At 31.4% G+C, this 15221-nt stretch overlaps 1 protein-coding gene across 1 annotated transcript in view; it reads left to right on the plus strand.

Moving 5' to 3' along the window:
* Positions 1-15221, plus strand: part of TMPRSS2 (transmembrane serine protease 2) — a 103598-nt gene that overhangs the window by 38034 nt on the left and 50343 nt on the right. Inside the window, exon 4 of the mRNA XM_051984767.1 lies at positions 4382-4468. Coding sequence (XP_051840727.1) covers positions 4382-4468 — 87 coding nt within the window. The remainder of the gene's footprint in view (positions 1-4381; positions 4469-15221) is intronic.

Raw genomic sequence — 15221 nt, forward strand, 5'->3', positions numbered from 1 at the left:
ATATTAGCTCTATGAATATGACATTAATGAATTCAATTTCCTTGTGAAGACTAATTGATACTGAAAGAGTTTCCTTGGAGTCAGCATATCAGACTTTCTCTATGGTAGATGGGATGGGTTTTTAAGAAAATGCGATTTCTAGACTAATTTTTTTCATTCATTTTCTCTTATTTGTACTTTAATTTTATCCTCTTTTTCTTCCTTCTTATTTTTTTCTGTTCTCTACAAAATTCTCCCTGAACTTCAAGTTCCCTTGTTTCTGCCTTCCACCTTAATTCTTACTCATATTCCTCACATCTATTCTGCTACCTCTTACTCTAATAGTGCTCTTTGAATTTTCTCTGTTGGTCTAGTAGGGTAATTGATTCTGCCTCCTTGAAAAGAATCCAGACTTTGCTATGGTTATCTTGTTTACCAAGGAGTTACCTAAGGTGATTAGTTAATTTGGCAAGAACAAAGGAATAATAGGAACAGTTAGCTTTTTCCATTCATTGAATTGCTATATGTTATAAGAGGAAGGTACCTCCTCAATCACACCAATTCATTTTTACAGATAAAGAGGCAAAGATTCAAAAACTGAATGGGTTTGTCTTATTTCATGTGGCTACAAGTGGCTGAATCAGGATACATACTGAAGTTATCTGAGTTCAAGTCCATCTCTCCATTTAGCAATGTCTCTACCTAATCCTGGGCAGTCTACAAAGAAATACAATATCAAGTATGTACTGTGTAGGGAAGAGCGTTTTTAAAAACCTATTTCTACTCATAATGACTCTGTTATATAGGTTTATTAAATGGGCATACCAATCAAATATTTCCTGATAATAAATCATGATTTCATGATCCCCACATTCAATTACAGGAAGACACATGGGGCTGGGAACCTTATTTTAAGAAGTTGGAGTGTAGAGCACAAAATCATTAGAAGACAAAAATCATTGGAAGACTGATTCAGAACCACCTAACAAGAAAGGACCTTTGACCACTAGTTCAATTGAAACCTGAAGAATAATGAAGCCTAAATTTGTCTTCATAAATCTGCCACCATCACTCCTAATTCTACTCTCTAGGGCCAAAGAGAACAAGTAGAATCTTTTTCCTATGTGATAGTCCTTTAAATACTAATATGGACCTATCATGTGTTCCTTAAATATTTTTGACTAAGTATTCTTCATTCTTTCAATCTCTTTGTAATAATCAATTTGAGATCTTTCATCATCCTGGTTACTTTCCTCTGGATGTTCTCCAGTTTATCATTGCCCTTAAAATGCAAGGACCAAAATTGAATAAAATCTCCACATCTTGTCTCACCAGGGTAGAGACAACTATTACTTCTTGATTTCTCGAAACTCTGTCTTTCTTAAAATAGTCCAGGATTTCATTAACTTTTGAAGTTGCCATCTAAGAGTGCTGACACAAATTCAACCTTCTGTCCACTTTAAAATCACTAGCATTTTTTCTGATAAACCAATATCTAGCTATACTTCCCTCATCTTGTATTTTCAGTTGAATTTTGAAATTCACTTTATATTTATTTATACTAAATCGTATCATATTTGATCCAGCTCAACATTCTAGTCTTTTACCATCTGGTTGTCCTATTGTATTATTATTGCTAGTGGTTTTGTGTTAAGTACACAATTTGATAAATTTGATAAATATATCATAAGTGCCTTTATTCAAATCATTTATAAAAAATGTTAAGCAACACAGGGCATAGATCCCAGGAAACACCTCACTGGAGACCAAACATCTAACAACTGGTTTTAGAGAGCCAACCAGTTTCAAATCCACTTAATTGTGAATGTGTTTTTTCTTTAAACTACATTTCCTTGTCTTTTCTACAAATAAAGCATGAAAGACTTTTTTTGAGTGCTGAAAATTATAGTAACACTTCTCTGTTGATTGTCACCATCATCATCTCCAGGTGAAAAGGACAGAAAGCATGATGTAACATTATCTAGGTGTGTGTTCTTGAAAGCCCTCTTGCCAGAAATGTAACCTAGAGGATTAATTTTACCTAAAGTTAACTTTTATCAAGAGGAGGTGAGAGTGATTTAGAAAAGGACTGATAGACTCTTCTCATTTTTCATTCCCAGCCTAACCACTTCCTCTTTTGTATTCTTTTGGATAATAAGAATAAAAAAGGTTTTTATTCCTCCAAGTAAATGAAGGTACAAAAAATATTGGGTTGGTTTTTGGTTATATTTTTTACCTACAATAATTGTTGACAAATATAACATTTTAAACTTTACAAAGTGCTTTATGTTATCAGGTTTTAATATCATCAAATCCTATCAGGTAAATACTATATAGGCATTATTCCTATTTTACAGTTTAGGAAAGCTGACTGAGAAACTAAATGGATTGCCTATGGCCACATAATTAGTGAGTGTTAAAGGTAGAATTTGAGCTACAATATCTCTTGATCTTCAGGCTAGAATTTTTTCTTTCATACTACTGCTTGGGTAAATGTGACCTTGGATAAATCATTTCACTTAAAAAATCTCATCTTAAGTTTCTTCATTATAAAATCAGAAGCTTGGACATATTTGTGCAGTCCCTTTGAACTTGAATTGTACTACTTCTGGTTATCTCTTGGTTTGTATTTCTACTTTTCTTTTAATTTTGGGTAAAAATAATGTACTTCCTTTAGTTCCAGAGCTGCTTCTGAAGTATTATAATTCTCTGAAGGCTATATTTTATCATTAAAACAGAGACAATATTTGTCCAATCTGATTTACAGAATTATTATAAGTATAGTGCCTTGTATATTTAAGATACTCTTGAGTGAATCATGGTTATTATAATACAAGTAGGATATTTATTGATTTTCCAAGATGAAGAAACATGATAGCTCACATTTTTTATTATTTTATAACAACTCAATGAGATTAATACTATAATTATTATTATCCTTTTTCATATTAGGAAATGTTATTCAGAGAAATTAAATGATTTTGGCCAGAATGTCATAAATAATAGGAAATGGATCCCAGAATGCAAACCAACTCTTCAGAATTTGAAATCGGCCCCCTTTAAAAAATATATTTTGAGGCAATCTGGGTTAAGTGACTAGCCCAGGAACATGTAGTTATCAAGTATCTGAGGCTATATTTGAACTCAGGTCTTCCTGACTTATGGCTGGAAGCCCTATCCACTCACCCACCTCTCTGCCTATGTTCTCTCTCTGTGTCTCTTCCCCTTTTCTCTTTACTGCTTTATCTTTCTTTCCCTTTCCTTTCTACCTCTTGTTTCTTAGACCAAACTCTGAAATAAGAGTTATAGAGATATGGAATATTAGAACTAGAAGAGAAATTATATAGTGCAATTCCTTTATTTTTGTTGAACATGAAACTGATATGCAGAGAGATGACATTTGTCTAAAATAAAAATGATATCAACACAAAACTTCGGGTTGAGAATATTACTTGAAATCTTAAATTGGTATATATTGTAAGCTTTTTATTATTATAGTATTTAGAACCTAAGTCAAAATTTCTGGTTCAATGTTCTTTCTGCTTAATACTGTTGCCTCTATCAGTCATTTCCTGAGTAAATGTTGGTGAATTGATTTGTTTGTTTCTGTTTTGAGTTTGTTATCTTTGTTTGGTCATTGTTGTATTCATTTAGTACTCAAATTTTCTAAAAAAATATGTGCATTTTCTTATTATTGTTTCTTCTTGCTTAATAATAGTTATCACTCTAGTATAGTAACATTTTTTCCTTAGAGTATTTATAATCTCATCCATTTTAGTTTTTAGGGGGTCTCTTTAATGTAGTTATTTCTAAGAATTTAGTTTTGGTAACCTTGAGGAAAAATTTTAGCTTAGGTATATCATATGTGTGGGTGAAATCTATATAATAAGAAGGTCTGGATGGGCTAAGATCTGTAACTAGGTAGATTATAACCATAGTGGTGAAATCATGGATCTGTTGAAGTGGTAAACTCTTTGTTTCTTGCTCTTCATACAAATAAAGCAAAAACTAGAATTGTTACTGATGATATGTATAGGCATATGTGTGAAATCCATGTAAAAAGTGTGAATCCATGTAAAAAACTTTTTTAAATTTTTTTTTTGAGGCAATTGGGATTAAGTGACTTATCCAGGGTCACACAGCTAGAAAGTATTAAGTGTCTGAGACTGAATTTGAACTCAAGTCCTTTTGACTTCACTGTTGGTGCTCTATCCACTATGTCATCTAGCTATCCCCAAGTTGTTTGAATTCCTAACACAGATTTTAACAAAAATAAGAAATTAAGTTTTTATAGGTCAGTATGTTTTAAATAAGTTATTAAATAAGTTACAACATGTAGGGAGCTGAGTATGTGATAGTTTGATTTTGTTTTACACACTTTCTTTTCCCCACTTTATTCTAGAGGCCAAAAAAATCATATGTGTTGCCATTAGCATTGGAATAATACTTATTGGTGCTGTGATTGCAACTATCTTTCTTTGGAAGTTTGGTAAGTGTATTTTCTCTAATTTTTACAATGAAAATTAGTATTTCTAAAGTATTATATTAGCATTTAATAGGAAATGGCTGAACAAATTGTAGTAAATAAAGGAATTTGAATATTATTGTTTCTTTAGTAATAATATATGAATAAACAACTTCTGAATTGCCTGAGACAGTTTGCTAAGACTAAAGGTCATAAAACAAATGGAGATTTACATTAGTAGAGGAAGTTCACATTTGTAAGATTCCTATACTGATATAATCATAAGTCTGGACTCTCTCAAAAGTTGTTGTAAAAGTTTTCAATAGAAATATGGAATGCTGTAGAAATATAAAAATTGTATGAAGTGGTATAGAATAAAGAAAATAACACCCAAAGAATTACTATAGCTATGCAACTTAGTACTGTAATAAATATCAAATATCAACAAAATTCATGTCATACACAGTGAACAACATTGATGAAGAGAAAGAAATGAAATGAAAATAATTTCTATTTAATTTGGAATTATCTATTTTTAAAATAAAAATTGAGAAATATAGCAACAAGTAGAAATAGTTCTTTTTACTTGTATCTTCAGTAACTTGATAAAACTTTAACACTGGAAATAATAAAATAAGAATTTAAAAAACAATATTCAGGAGGTAGTAATAGAACATTTTAAATATACTTGTATGATTATTAAATAAATTAATTGCATATACTTTTTCTTTTAACAATAGTAAACTTTAAAAATATAAAATTGAATCAGTGAAAATCACTTTTATTTGACTTTACTCACCTCTTTTTCATGAATGTTTAAGTATTGGTTTTATTTAAATATTATAATTACTTTTCTGTGAACATGATTTAACCTGGCAGAATATAAGATTCTTTAGCACGAGAATTGTCTCACTTAGCACTTAGTGTTTGTCTCCCTAGCACTTAAAATAGTACTTGGAACATGGTAGGCATTTAAATGTTTGTTGATTGATTACACATTTTAGTTAATTTATTGCAACTTTTGGGGGGGAGATGATTTGTATGAAAACAAAATTTATTAATTAAGGAAATAATTAGGTAAATAAAATTATTTTTCCTTCTTCCTTTTATATTATTAGAAAAACAATTGGCTATAACAAATCCAGACTTTTCCCCTTGCCATAAAGTAGAAAATTGTCAATAAATATGCATATTTCCATGTAAAAAGGCTAGAAAGGGCAGATTCTTCATAAAACTGCAAGTCTACTACAAATAGTTTATTCCTTTAACTTTATATCAAATTATATATAGTGATATAATATAAGTGAGTTTCCACAACTGAGGAACAACTGAACAAATGGAACACTATTGTACAATAAGAAATGACCAAAGGGATGGAATCAAAGAAATATGGGGAAAGTTGTATAAAATTATGTCAAGTAGGATGAGTCTAACTAGGAGAACTATTTATACAATAGCAACAGCACTGTAAATTTAAACAACTTTAAAGATTTAATAAAACACTGATCAATACAATAAATATCAAACCCTAACTCAAAAAAACTGATTGATATGTACACACACACACACACACACACACACACATACTATATATATATATATATATATATATATATATATATATATATATATATATATATATACACACACACACACACACACACACACACACACACATACATACACACACATATATGTATATATACATGCATATATATATATTTAAATTTCAAACATTGCTTGTAGCAGGAGTATCTATAAGTAAGGGCTTTTGTAAAGAGGTGAAAAATTTGGGGACAAAGTGGGAAAGTAGTGATAGTATTAAAAGTATTAAAAGCAGCTATTTATAATATAATCACTAATTGTAGTCCTTTTATTTTTGCAATAAAAAGTGCTGATATAAATATATTTGTACAAATAAGTTCTTTTCTCTCTCTCCCCACTCATGCTCTCCCTCCCCATTGTATGTGTGTGTGTGTTTATATTTATGTGTGTGCATACTTGTGGTGATGAGATAGATAGCACAAAGGATGAATGGTGTAGTTTTTTCTTATAATTCAAAATTTCTTTACAGGATAGTTGGACCAATTCACAGTCTCATCAACAATATACTTGCTAGTTACATCTGTTTTCCAGCAGCCCTTGTGACATTTTGTCATTTCTTTTGTCATCTTTGCAATGTGATTATATGATTATGTTGTTATTATGTTATCCCAGAATTGTTTTACTGTATATTCTATGTTTATATTTATATGCACATAGATTTATACTGTATTTTCTGCTGTGATTTAGAATTGTTTTTTTTTCACATGACAGTTGGACATTTTGTACTTTTTCTGTTGAGTATTGCATTTTCATAACTTCCAGACATTTATTTTTTGAGGAACTGCTCTTATTATTTTTTCAAGAACAATTAAAATTAAAAAATTTTTTTCAAAAACATGGAAAGATAGTTTTCAACATTCATTCTTTGTGATCCAAATTTTTCTCCCTCCCCACCTTCATCATCCCCTAGACAGCTAGTAATCCAAAATAGGTTAAACATGCAATTCTTCTAAACATATTTCCATATTTATCATATTGCACAAGAAAAAAAACAGATCAAAGGGGAAATACAATGAGAAAGAAAAAAAAAAAGAAACAAATCAACAGCAACAACAACAAAAAAGGTACAAATACTATGATATGATTCATATTCAGTTCCCATACTCCTGTTTCTGGATGTGAATGTCTCTCTTCATCACAAATCTATTGGAATTGGCTTGAATCACATCATTGTTGAAAAAAGTCACATTCATTACAGTTGATCATCACATATTTTTGTTACAGTTCTTGTTCTTATAAATTTCAATAGTTCTCTTTTAAAAATAGTATTTTATTTTTTGAAATATATACAAAGATAGTTTTTACAAAACCTTGTATTTCAATTTTCTCTCCCTTTCCCTCTCTCTCTCCTCCCTCCCCATGACAGCAAGTAATTTGATACAAGTTAAATAGGTACAATTCTTTTAAACATATTTCCATATTCACAATATTGCACAAGAAAAATTGGATCAAAAGGAAAAAAAAAACACGAGAAAGAAAAAAAAAACGAATTAAACAAATAACAACAAAAAAGTTGAAAAACATGCTTTGATCCACATTCAGTCTTTATAGTTCTCTCTCTGAATGAATGTGGATAGCAGTTTTCATCCCAGTCTATTGGAATTGCCCTAAATCATCTCATTATTGAAAAGAGCCAAGTCCATAGCAATTAATCATCACATAATTTTTTTTTTTTTTTTACTGTGTACAATATTCTCTTGGTTCTGCTCATTTCACTTAGTATCAATTCATGTAAGTCTTTCCAGACTTTTCTGAAAACAGCTGTTATTTCTTATAGAGCAATATTTTATTACATTCACATATCATTACTTATTCAGCCATTCCCCAAAGAATGGGCCCAATTCAAGTTCTAGTTTCTTACCACTAAGAGTGGTAGTGGTCCTTTTTACACATACAGGTCCTTTCCCTTCTTTTATGATCTCCTTGGGATACAGACCTAAAAGAGACACTGCTGGATCAAAGATCACTAATCTAACCATTTTGGAGAGCAATTTGGAACACAGTTTGGATCACAGTTTCATAACCCTTTGGGCATAGTTCTAAATTGTTCTCTTGAATGGTTGGATCATTTCACAACTCCACCAACAATGCCTTAGTGTCCCAGTTTTCCCACATACTCTCTAACATTTATCATTTCTTTTCTTGTCATCTTAGCCAATCTGAGAGGCATGAAGCAGTTTCTCAGAGTAATTTAGATAGTTTTTTAAAATGTATTTTGGATCTGAGACCTTTATCAAGGAAACCTGCAAAAATTTTTGGTAGTTGACTGTTCCCTTCTAATTAGAATTTCTTTAGTGTGGTTCTGTAAAACTGAAGTTTTTATACAAAATTATTTTATCTTCTGTGATCTCTCTTGGTTAAGAACTCTTTTCTCCATTGTTATGAATGGTATATATTATTCTCTTTTTAATTTATGATATTGCTTTTTATATCTAGATTATATATTCATTTGGATCTTATAGGATATAGTATAAGCTGTTGATCTAATCTTAATTTGGAAGGGGAAGTGTAAAAGGAAGAAAATTACTTTTTAATAAGTAAAAATAATAAAATTAAGTTTTTCAAAATATACATAACTTTGATGAAGTAGCAGGATAAGTAAACCCAGAAATTACCAGCTTCTATGAACATTACATAATAAAATACAATAAAAACTGAAATTTCATTCAAAATGACTAAAAAATATATACACAGAAAAATATAAGTATAAAACTTGCCTTATAGAAATAGAGATCTAAATAATTTAAGAGATGAATTGGAGTGGGCTTTATCAGCATCATTTATGCAAGTGAGGCCAAGTGGAAATACTTGGTGTTACCAGAACCATTTTATGTAGTCCACATCAAACAATATTAGGTCTGGTTGGTGACAGGTTTTTTTCCCCTCCAGTGATGGAGATGATGGATCATCATAAATATCATAAATAAATAAAAAAAACATTGTTATGTTCTCCATAAAAATGGAGAAAAGAGTTCTTAACCAAGAGAGATCACAGAAGATAAAATAATTTTGTATAAAAACTTCAGTTTTATGGAACCACACTAAAGAAATTCTAATTAGAAGGGAAATAGTCAACTACGAAAAATCTTTGCAGCAGGTTTCTTTGATAAAGGTCTCAGATCCAAAATACATTTAAAAATGATGGTGGTAATAATTTTATTATTCTTATGCTTATTCATTTTATTTATTATTATTGTATTTATATATACAATTATTATAATATTATTATATTTATAATATTATATATATCAAATATATTATTTATTATCCCTTACCACAATCCTCTGTTACCTATTAGGAAAGCAAATAACAATTGACAGCTTACCGTGAGAAAACAAAGAGCTGAATAAAGCCCATGATTACTGTTGTCCTTGACCTTGTAAATGTTATAGAACAAATAGGCCCAAGGGAAATGATTTGCAGTTATTGACCTCCATCTCATTCTACTCCTGTAACTGAGATTAGTCAGAAGCAGTTTTGTTTTCACTTGGGAAGCAGTCTAATATATAGTCCTTTTCCAGGGCCATCTGAAATTTCCCTTACATTGTCCCTGATTTCTTCCTTCCTAAAGGCGTTGTTGTACATTTTTACATCAATGACATATTGCTGACAAGGCCAGATAAGGCCATGGTGACAGATGCATTAAATCACATGATTTTCCATATGAAGGAAGAAATCAACCCTAAGAAAATCTAGGATCTAATCCAGTCCATTTTGGTTAGGGAAAGGCCAGAAGGTTCTGGAAATAATCCAGAAAACAAAATGACTTGCTCAGGGTCACACAGTTAGTTAGTGTGTGAAGCCAAATTTGAACTTTTCTCCTGATTCCAGGTCTATTGACAATCTAAGAAGGAAGACTTTTTGCTGACTGATTTAAGGTTTAGAGAACACCACATTCTCCACTTTAGTATCCTGATGGTCCCCATTTACTAAGTTATCTATAAATCTGTCTCTTTCAAGTGGGACCCAGAACAGGATACAGCTCTAGAGTATCTGTAGCTGGTTGTGTTGATGTCTCTCCCATTGTCCCTCATGATCCTGTAAGACTCATGTTTCTGGAGATCAATGTTCAGAAAGATTATGCTCAATGAAACTTGTCAGGCATCAAGAAGTAGACATAATAAACAACAGGCATTCCTCCTCCCTCCCTCTTTCTCCCCCCTTCCTCTCTCTCCCTCTCTCTTTCTCTCTCCTCCCTCCCTCTTTTCCTCCCTTTCCCCTCTCTCCTCCTTCTCTCCCTCCTCCCTCCCTCCCTCTGTTCCTCCCTCCCTTCCTCTCTCTCTCTCTCTCTCTTACACACACACACACACACACACACACACACATTTGCTCTTGGAGCCCAATCATACCCATCATTCCCCATTTTGGGATGAACAGTACTGTGTATGTGTTGGTTTGCTTGGTCATGTTTTAAGCTTAGATTACTATAAGCATTTTCACTTCATGTGTGTATATTCTCTAAAATCTTCATGAAACAATCATCTTTATCCATAATCACCTAGAAAAAAAGTGACACATTACTTCATTTGTAGGAAAGATTAAGATTCCTTCACATTTGCTATTTGCAAGATCTGGTGGTTAACTATAGCCATTTTTGGACTTCCATACTTCTCTTTTCAGTGAAATGGTAAAATTAAGAAATTGTCCTGATGGATTTTTAATTGCCAACATTTTAATGTTAATTTACATGTAACTTTTTCATATTCCCAGGGACTATTATTGATTCATTTCAGGGAAAATCCTGATCTGTTGTTTTATTTTAAACATGAATTTTAAGAACAAAGAAATCAGTAGTACTGTCTTTGAAAATAAAGGTGTTAATCTAGTATGTGTTAAAGCAACACCTCATTACTCACTGGGGTTCTTAAATGGATTGGGAGATTTTAAGTTTGACCATACAAGCAACACACGTACTCTTCTAGTCAAATGGTATAGTTTGGGAATATTTTGGTTAAGAGTGGGAGGGATGTGAATGACTTAATTTTGTTACCCAAGTGTCCATTTAGTCTCTTAAAATTGTTGGTTTAACTTATTAAAATGTATAGTTTTAACATGGTATTTATGGGGTTTTAATTTAATCATAAAATGGTGGCGAAAAAGTGAATTACTAATACATTTTTACTTTGCAAGAATATAAATGGAAGTTAAATGAGTATATGATTGGTGGATTTGAGGCTGAGCTATATATCATTAAAAGATTTCCCAATATGAGAATTCCATTGCTGGTTTTTTTTCCCCCCTAAATAAGAAAGTTTTCTGGAGGAATGATTCTTTGTGTTGTGAGACACATAGGTATTTGAAATGCAATTATAAGAGCCTTTTGCCTGACCTTTCTTAGACAAATGTTATCCACATTCAAAGTATTTTCTATGATAAGTGAGTGTTTGAATGAAAAATATATGAGTGAGTAAATGCAATGAGAAATAATTGTGTTGTTTATTGAGTACTAGGCCTCATATGTACAAGTTTCTTGGTATGTGACTAAGGTGTTTCTGTTACTATTTGAAGAGCCTATATTTTTTAAAATGCATTTTTTACTATGTATGAGTAAGTGTTTAGTGTGTTTGTTTCTATTGAAATATTTTAGGGAGCCAAAAAGAGAATTATCATAGACCAAAATGCCTGTAAATGTAAATTCTTTTTATTTCCTGTTGATAAAGTATGTAACTTTTTCTTTTGACTTGGATAAAAAGATTAGTATTAAAAAATCTGTTAATGTGGGAGAAAAAAGCCACTGAGGCAGAGCTCCAAATAAATAGCACTTTATTAAAGAGTCCATAGTCCTCTCTAATGAAGTGGACCTCATCTTCTCCTCATGATATGAGATGCTTCTGATACACAGGACCTTGTTTTTTATAGGATTTGCTATTCAAAAATACAAAACAGTAGAATACAAAATCTCATTGTTCTTTGCTCTTGAGGGCTAAAAATGACAGGGAAGTCATAGGTTGAGTAAAGAATGGGACATCCCTGTTGACTAAGTGGTCACAAGATAGTCATCTACTCATGTTCAGCAAGACACAGTGGTTCAGAGTTACAAAAATAATTTGGGAAATTTTCAAAGAATCAAGGCATCCCATTTCATGCTGGGTTTGTACATGGAATCTGAGCAAAACAATATAGGGATCTTTGTCAGCTTTCTTGTGGTTGTACAAGCTAGTTTTGTAACTGGTAAATAAGTAGTCACTATTAAAGTTTGAGACCTAATATAAAGACCTACTATAAAAACCCATCTTATCTAATTATCAATATATATGTATATATAAACTATCAACACTGAGGAATAAAGTAGGAGTCCAAATGAATCATTTCTCATACTAATCTAATTAGAACACCCACCTAACCAAAGTGACTCTCAACCTTCTTCAATGGCAAAATATTAGGGGGAAAGATTTGTTCCTATTAATCAACAACTACATAATTATTTGTCTGATCTTTCAAATCAGGTGTCCAACATTTCTAAAGCCAAATTTATGACTAATCAACAGCATCCTAGGAAGGAGGAAAATGTTCTAGTTCAATGGTTTCTGGGATCCAATCTAAGATCTAGACTTATTTGATAAAAATGGATTGACTTTCGGACATAGTTGTTTCTGCTGATCCTCTCTAACCTTTATTTCATTTTCATAATTGTCTTGGTTTTAAGGTTCTTGCTCCCTTCAGAGGGCTCTGTATACTCTGGAGAACAATCTTTGACAGGATTCCTTTTCTTTGTGATTATTTTTTTAAAATGTCTTCCCAGAAAGGGGTTAGGGGACCAAGTAATATTGTTGGAAGATACTTTCTTGATAGCATGTGGTAACATGAAACTATTACCATGTAAGTATTGTGAATGTGCATTGCCTTGGGAATAAAAGAGATTCTCTACTTGACTTGGTGATAATTCTGTATCTCTAGATGTGGATAAAGGAGTGATTATTTTAGCCTATAGACTAAGGAGCCAGTTCATCTGCAGAGGCCTTTAAGAGGGCTAAGATTTTGTATCATTTGTGTGATATGACTCTCATAGAAGGAAAGTTTTTATTTATTTTCTGCAAGTATTTTATTATTTTTTACTAAAATAGTTTTTTTCCACAATTACATGTCAAGAAAAATTTTAAACATCCGTTTTTATAAGATTTTAAGTTCCAAATTTTTCTTCTATCCTCCCTCTCCTCCAACTCCCCGCTTCTAAAAGTGGTAGACAAAGTGGAAGAGTGTGTATCTTGTAAACTTATTTTCTTATTAGTCACAGTTATAAAAGAAGAAAAAGATCTAAAGAAAAAAAACATGAAAAAGAATAAAGTAAGTGAAAAAAGTATACTTTGATCTGCACAATCCTGAATTAGTTCTTTATCTGGATATGGATAGCATTTTCCTTCCTGAGTCCTTTGTACTAGTTTTGTATCATTGTGTGGCTGAGAAGAGCCGAGTCATTCACAATTGATTATCACACAGTGTTGCCGATACTGTATACAACATTCTCCTTATTCTCCTCATTTCACTTTGCATCAATTTATATGTCTTTCCAGGTTTTATCTTGCCTGTTCATCACTTCATATTATACAATAAAATACTATTCTATTCTATTTATATACTACAACTTGTTTAGACATTCTCTAATTGGTATCTCCTCAGTTTCTAATATTTACCTACCATGAAAAAGGCTATTATAAATATTTTGGCATATGTAGGTGCTTTTCTTTTTTTTCTTCTTCAAAGATCTCTTTGGAATATTGATCTGGTAGTAGTATTGCTGTATCAAAAGGTATGCAATTTGTTGCCCTTTGGACGTAGTTCCAAATTGCTCTCCAGAATGGTTGGATTAGTTCACAACTCCACCAACTGCATTTTAGTATCCCAATTTTCCCACATCCTCTCTGATATTTATCATTTTTCTTTCTTTTTTGGTCACATTAGCCACTCTTATAGGTGTGATATGGCATCTCAGAATTGTTTTAATTTGCATTTCTCAATCAAAATGATTTAGAGTTCTTCTTTCCTTGCATAGATAACTTTCATTTCTTTATCTGAAAAGTGTCTGTTCATATCCTTTCATCATTTATCAATTGGAGAATAACTAGCATTCTTATAAATTTGACTCAGTTTTCTATATATTTGATTAATGAGGCCTTTATCAGAGACATTTGCTGTAAAAATTGTTTTTCAGCTTTTTGCTTTCCTTCTAATCTTGATTGTATTGGTTTTATTTGTGCAAAAGGTTTTTGGTTTAATGTAATAAAAATGATCATTTTGTATCTATATTTGCATTTTTAAGGGCTATCAAATTGTGTATACTTTTTGATCTAGCAGTCTCTACTGGGAGATCATAAAAAAAGGAAAAGGACCTATATGTGCAAAAATATTTGTAGCAGCCCTTTTTGTACTGGTAAGAAACTGAAAACTAAGTGGATTCCCATCAGTTAGGGAATGGCTGAATAAATTATAGCATATCAATGCACTGGAATATTATTATTCTATATGAAATAATCAGAAGGATGAATTCAGAAAGATTTGGAGAGACTAACATGAACTGATGTTAAACGAGGTGAATATGTAACAATAACAAGATTAGGTTATGATCAACTGTGATGGAGTTGGCTCTTTTCAACAATGAGGTGATTCAGGTCATTTTCAATAGACTTGTGATAGAGAAAGCCATCTGTATCCAGAAAGAAGACTCTTGGAACTGAATGTGGATTACAACATAATATTTTCACCTTTTTTGTTGTTGTTGCTTGCTTTTTCTAATTTTTTTTCCTTGTTTGATCTGATATTTCTTGTGTAGCATAATAAATATGGAAATGTTTATTTTTAATACTGCAGTTTTTTGTTTTTTTTTTAAATAGCTTTTTATTTTCAAATGTATGCAAAGATAGTTTTCAGCATTCACCCTTGCAAAACCTTGTGTTCTAAATTTTCATCCCTCCCTTCCTCCCATCTTCTCTCCTAGACAGCAAGTAAGCCAATATGTTAAACTTGTGCAATTATTTTATTTATATTTCCACATTTATCATGTTGCACAAGAAAATCATATCAAAAAGGAAAAAAAATTTAAAAAGCAAGCAAACAACAACAAAAAAAGGTGAAAATACTATGTTGTGATCCACATTCAGTCCCCACAATCCTCTTTTTGGATGCAGATAGCTGTCTCCATCACAAGTCTATTGGAATTAGCCTGAATCACTTCATT

This window comes from Antechinus flavipes, chromosome 3 (genome assembly GCF_016432865.1).
Source record: "Antechinus flavipes isolate AdamAnt ecotype Samford, QLD, Australia chromosome 3, AdamAnt_v2, whole genome shotgun sequence".
Lineage (NCBI taxonomy): Eukaryota > Metazoa > Chordata > Mammalia > Dasyuromorphia > Dasyuridae > Antechinus > Antechinus flavipes.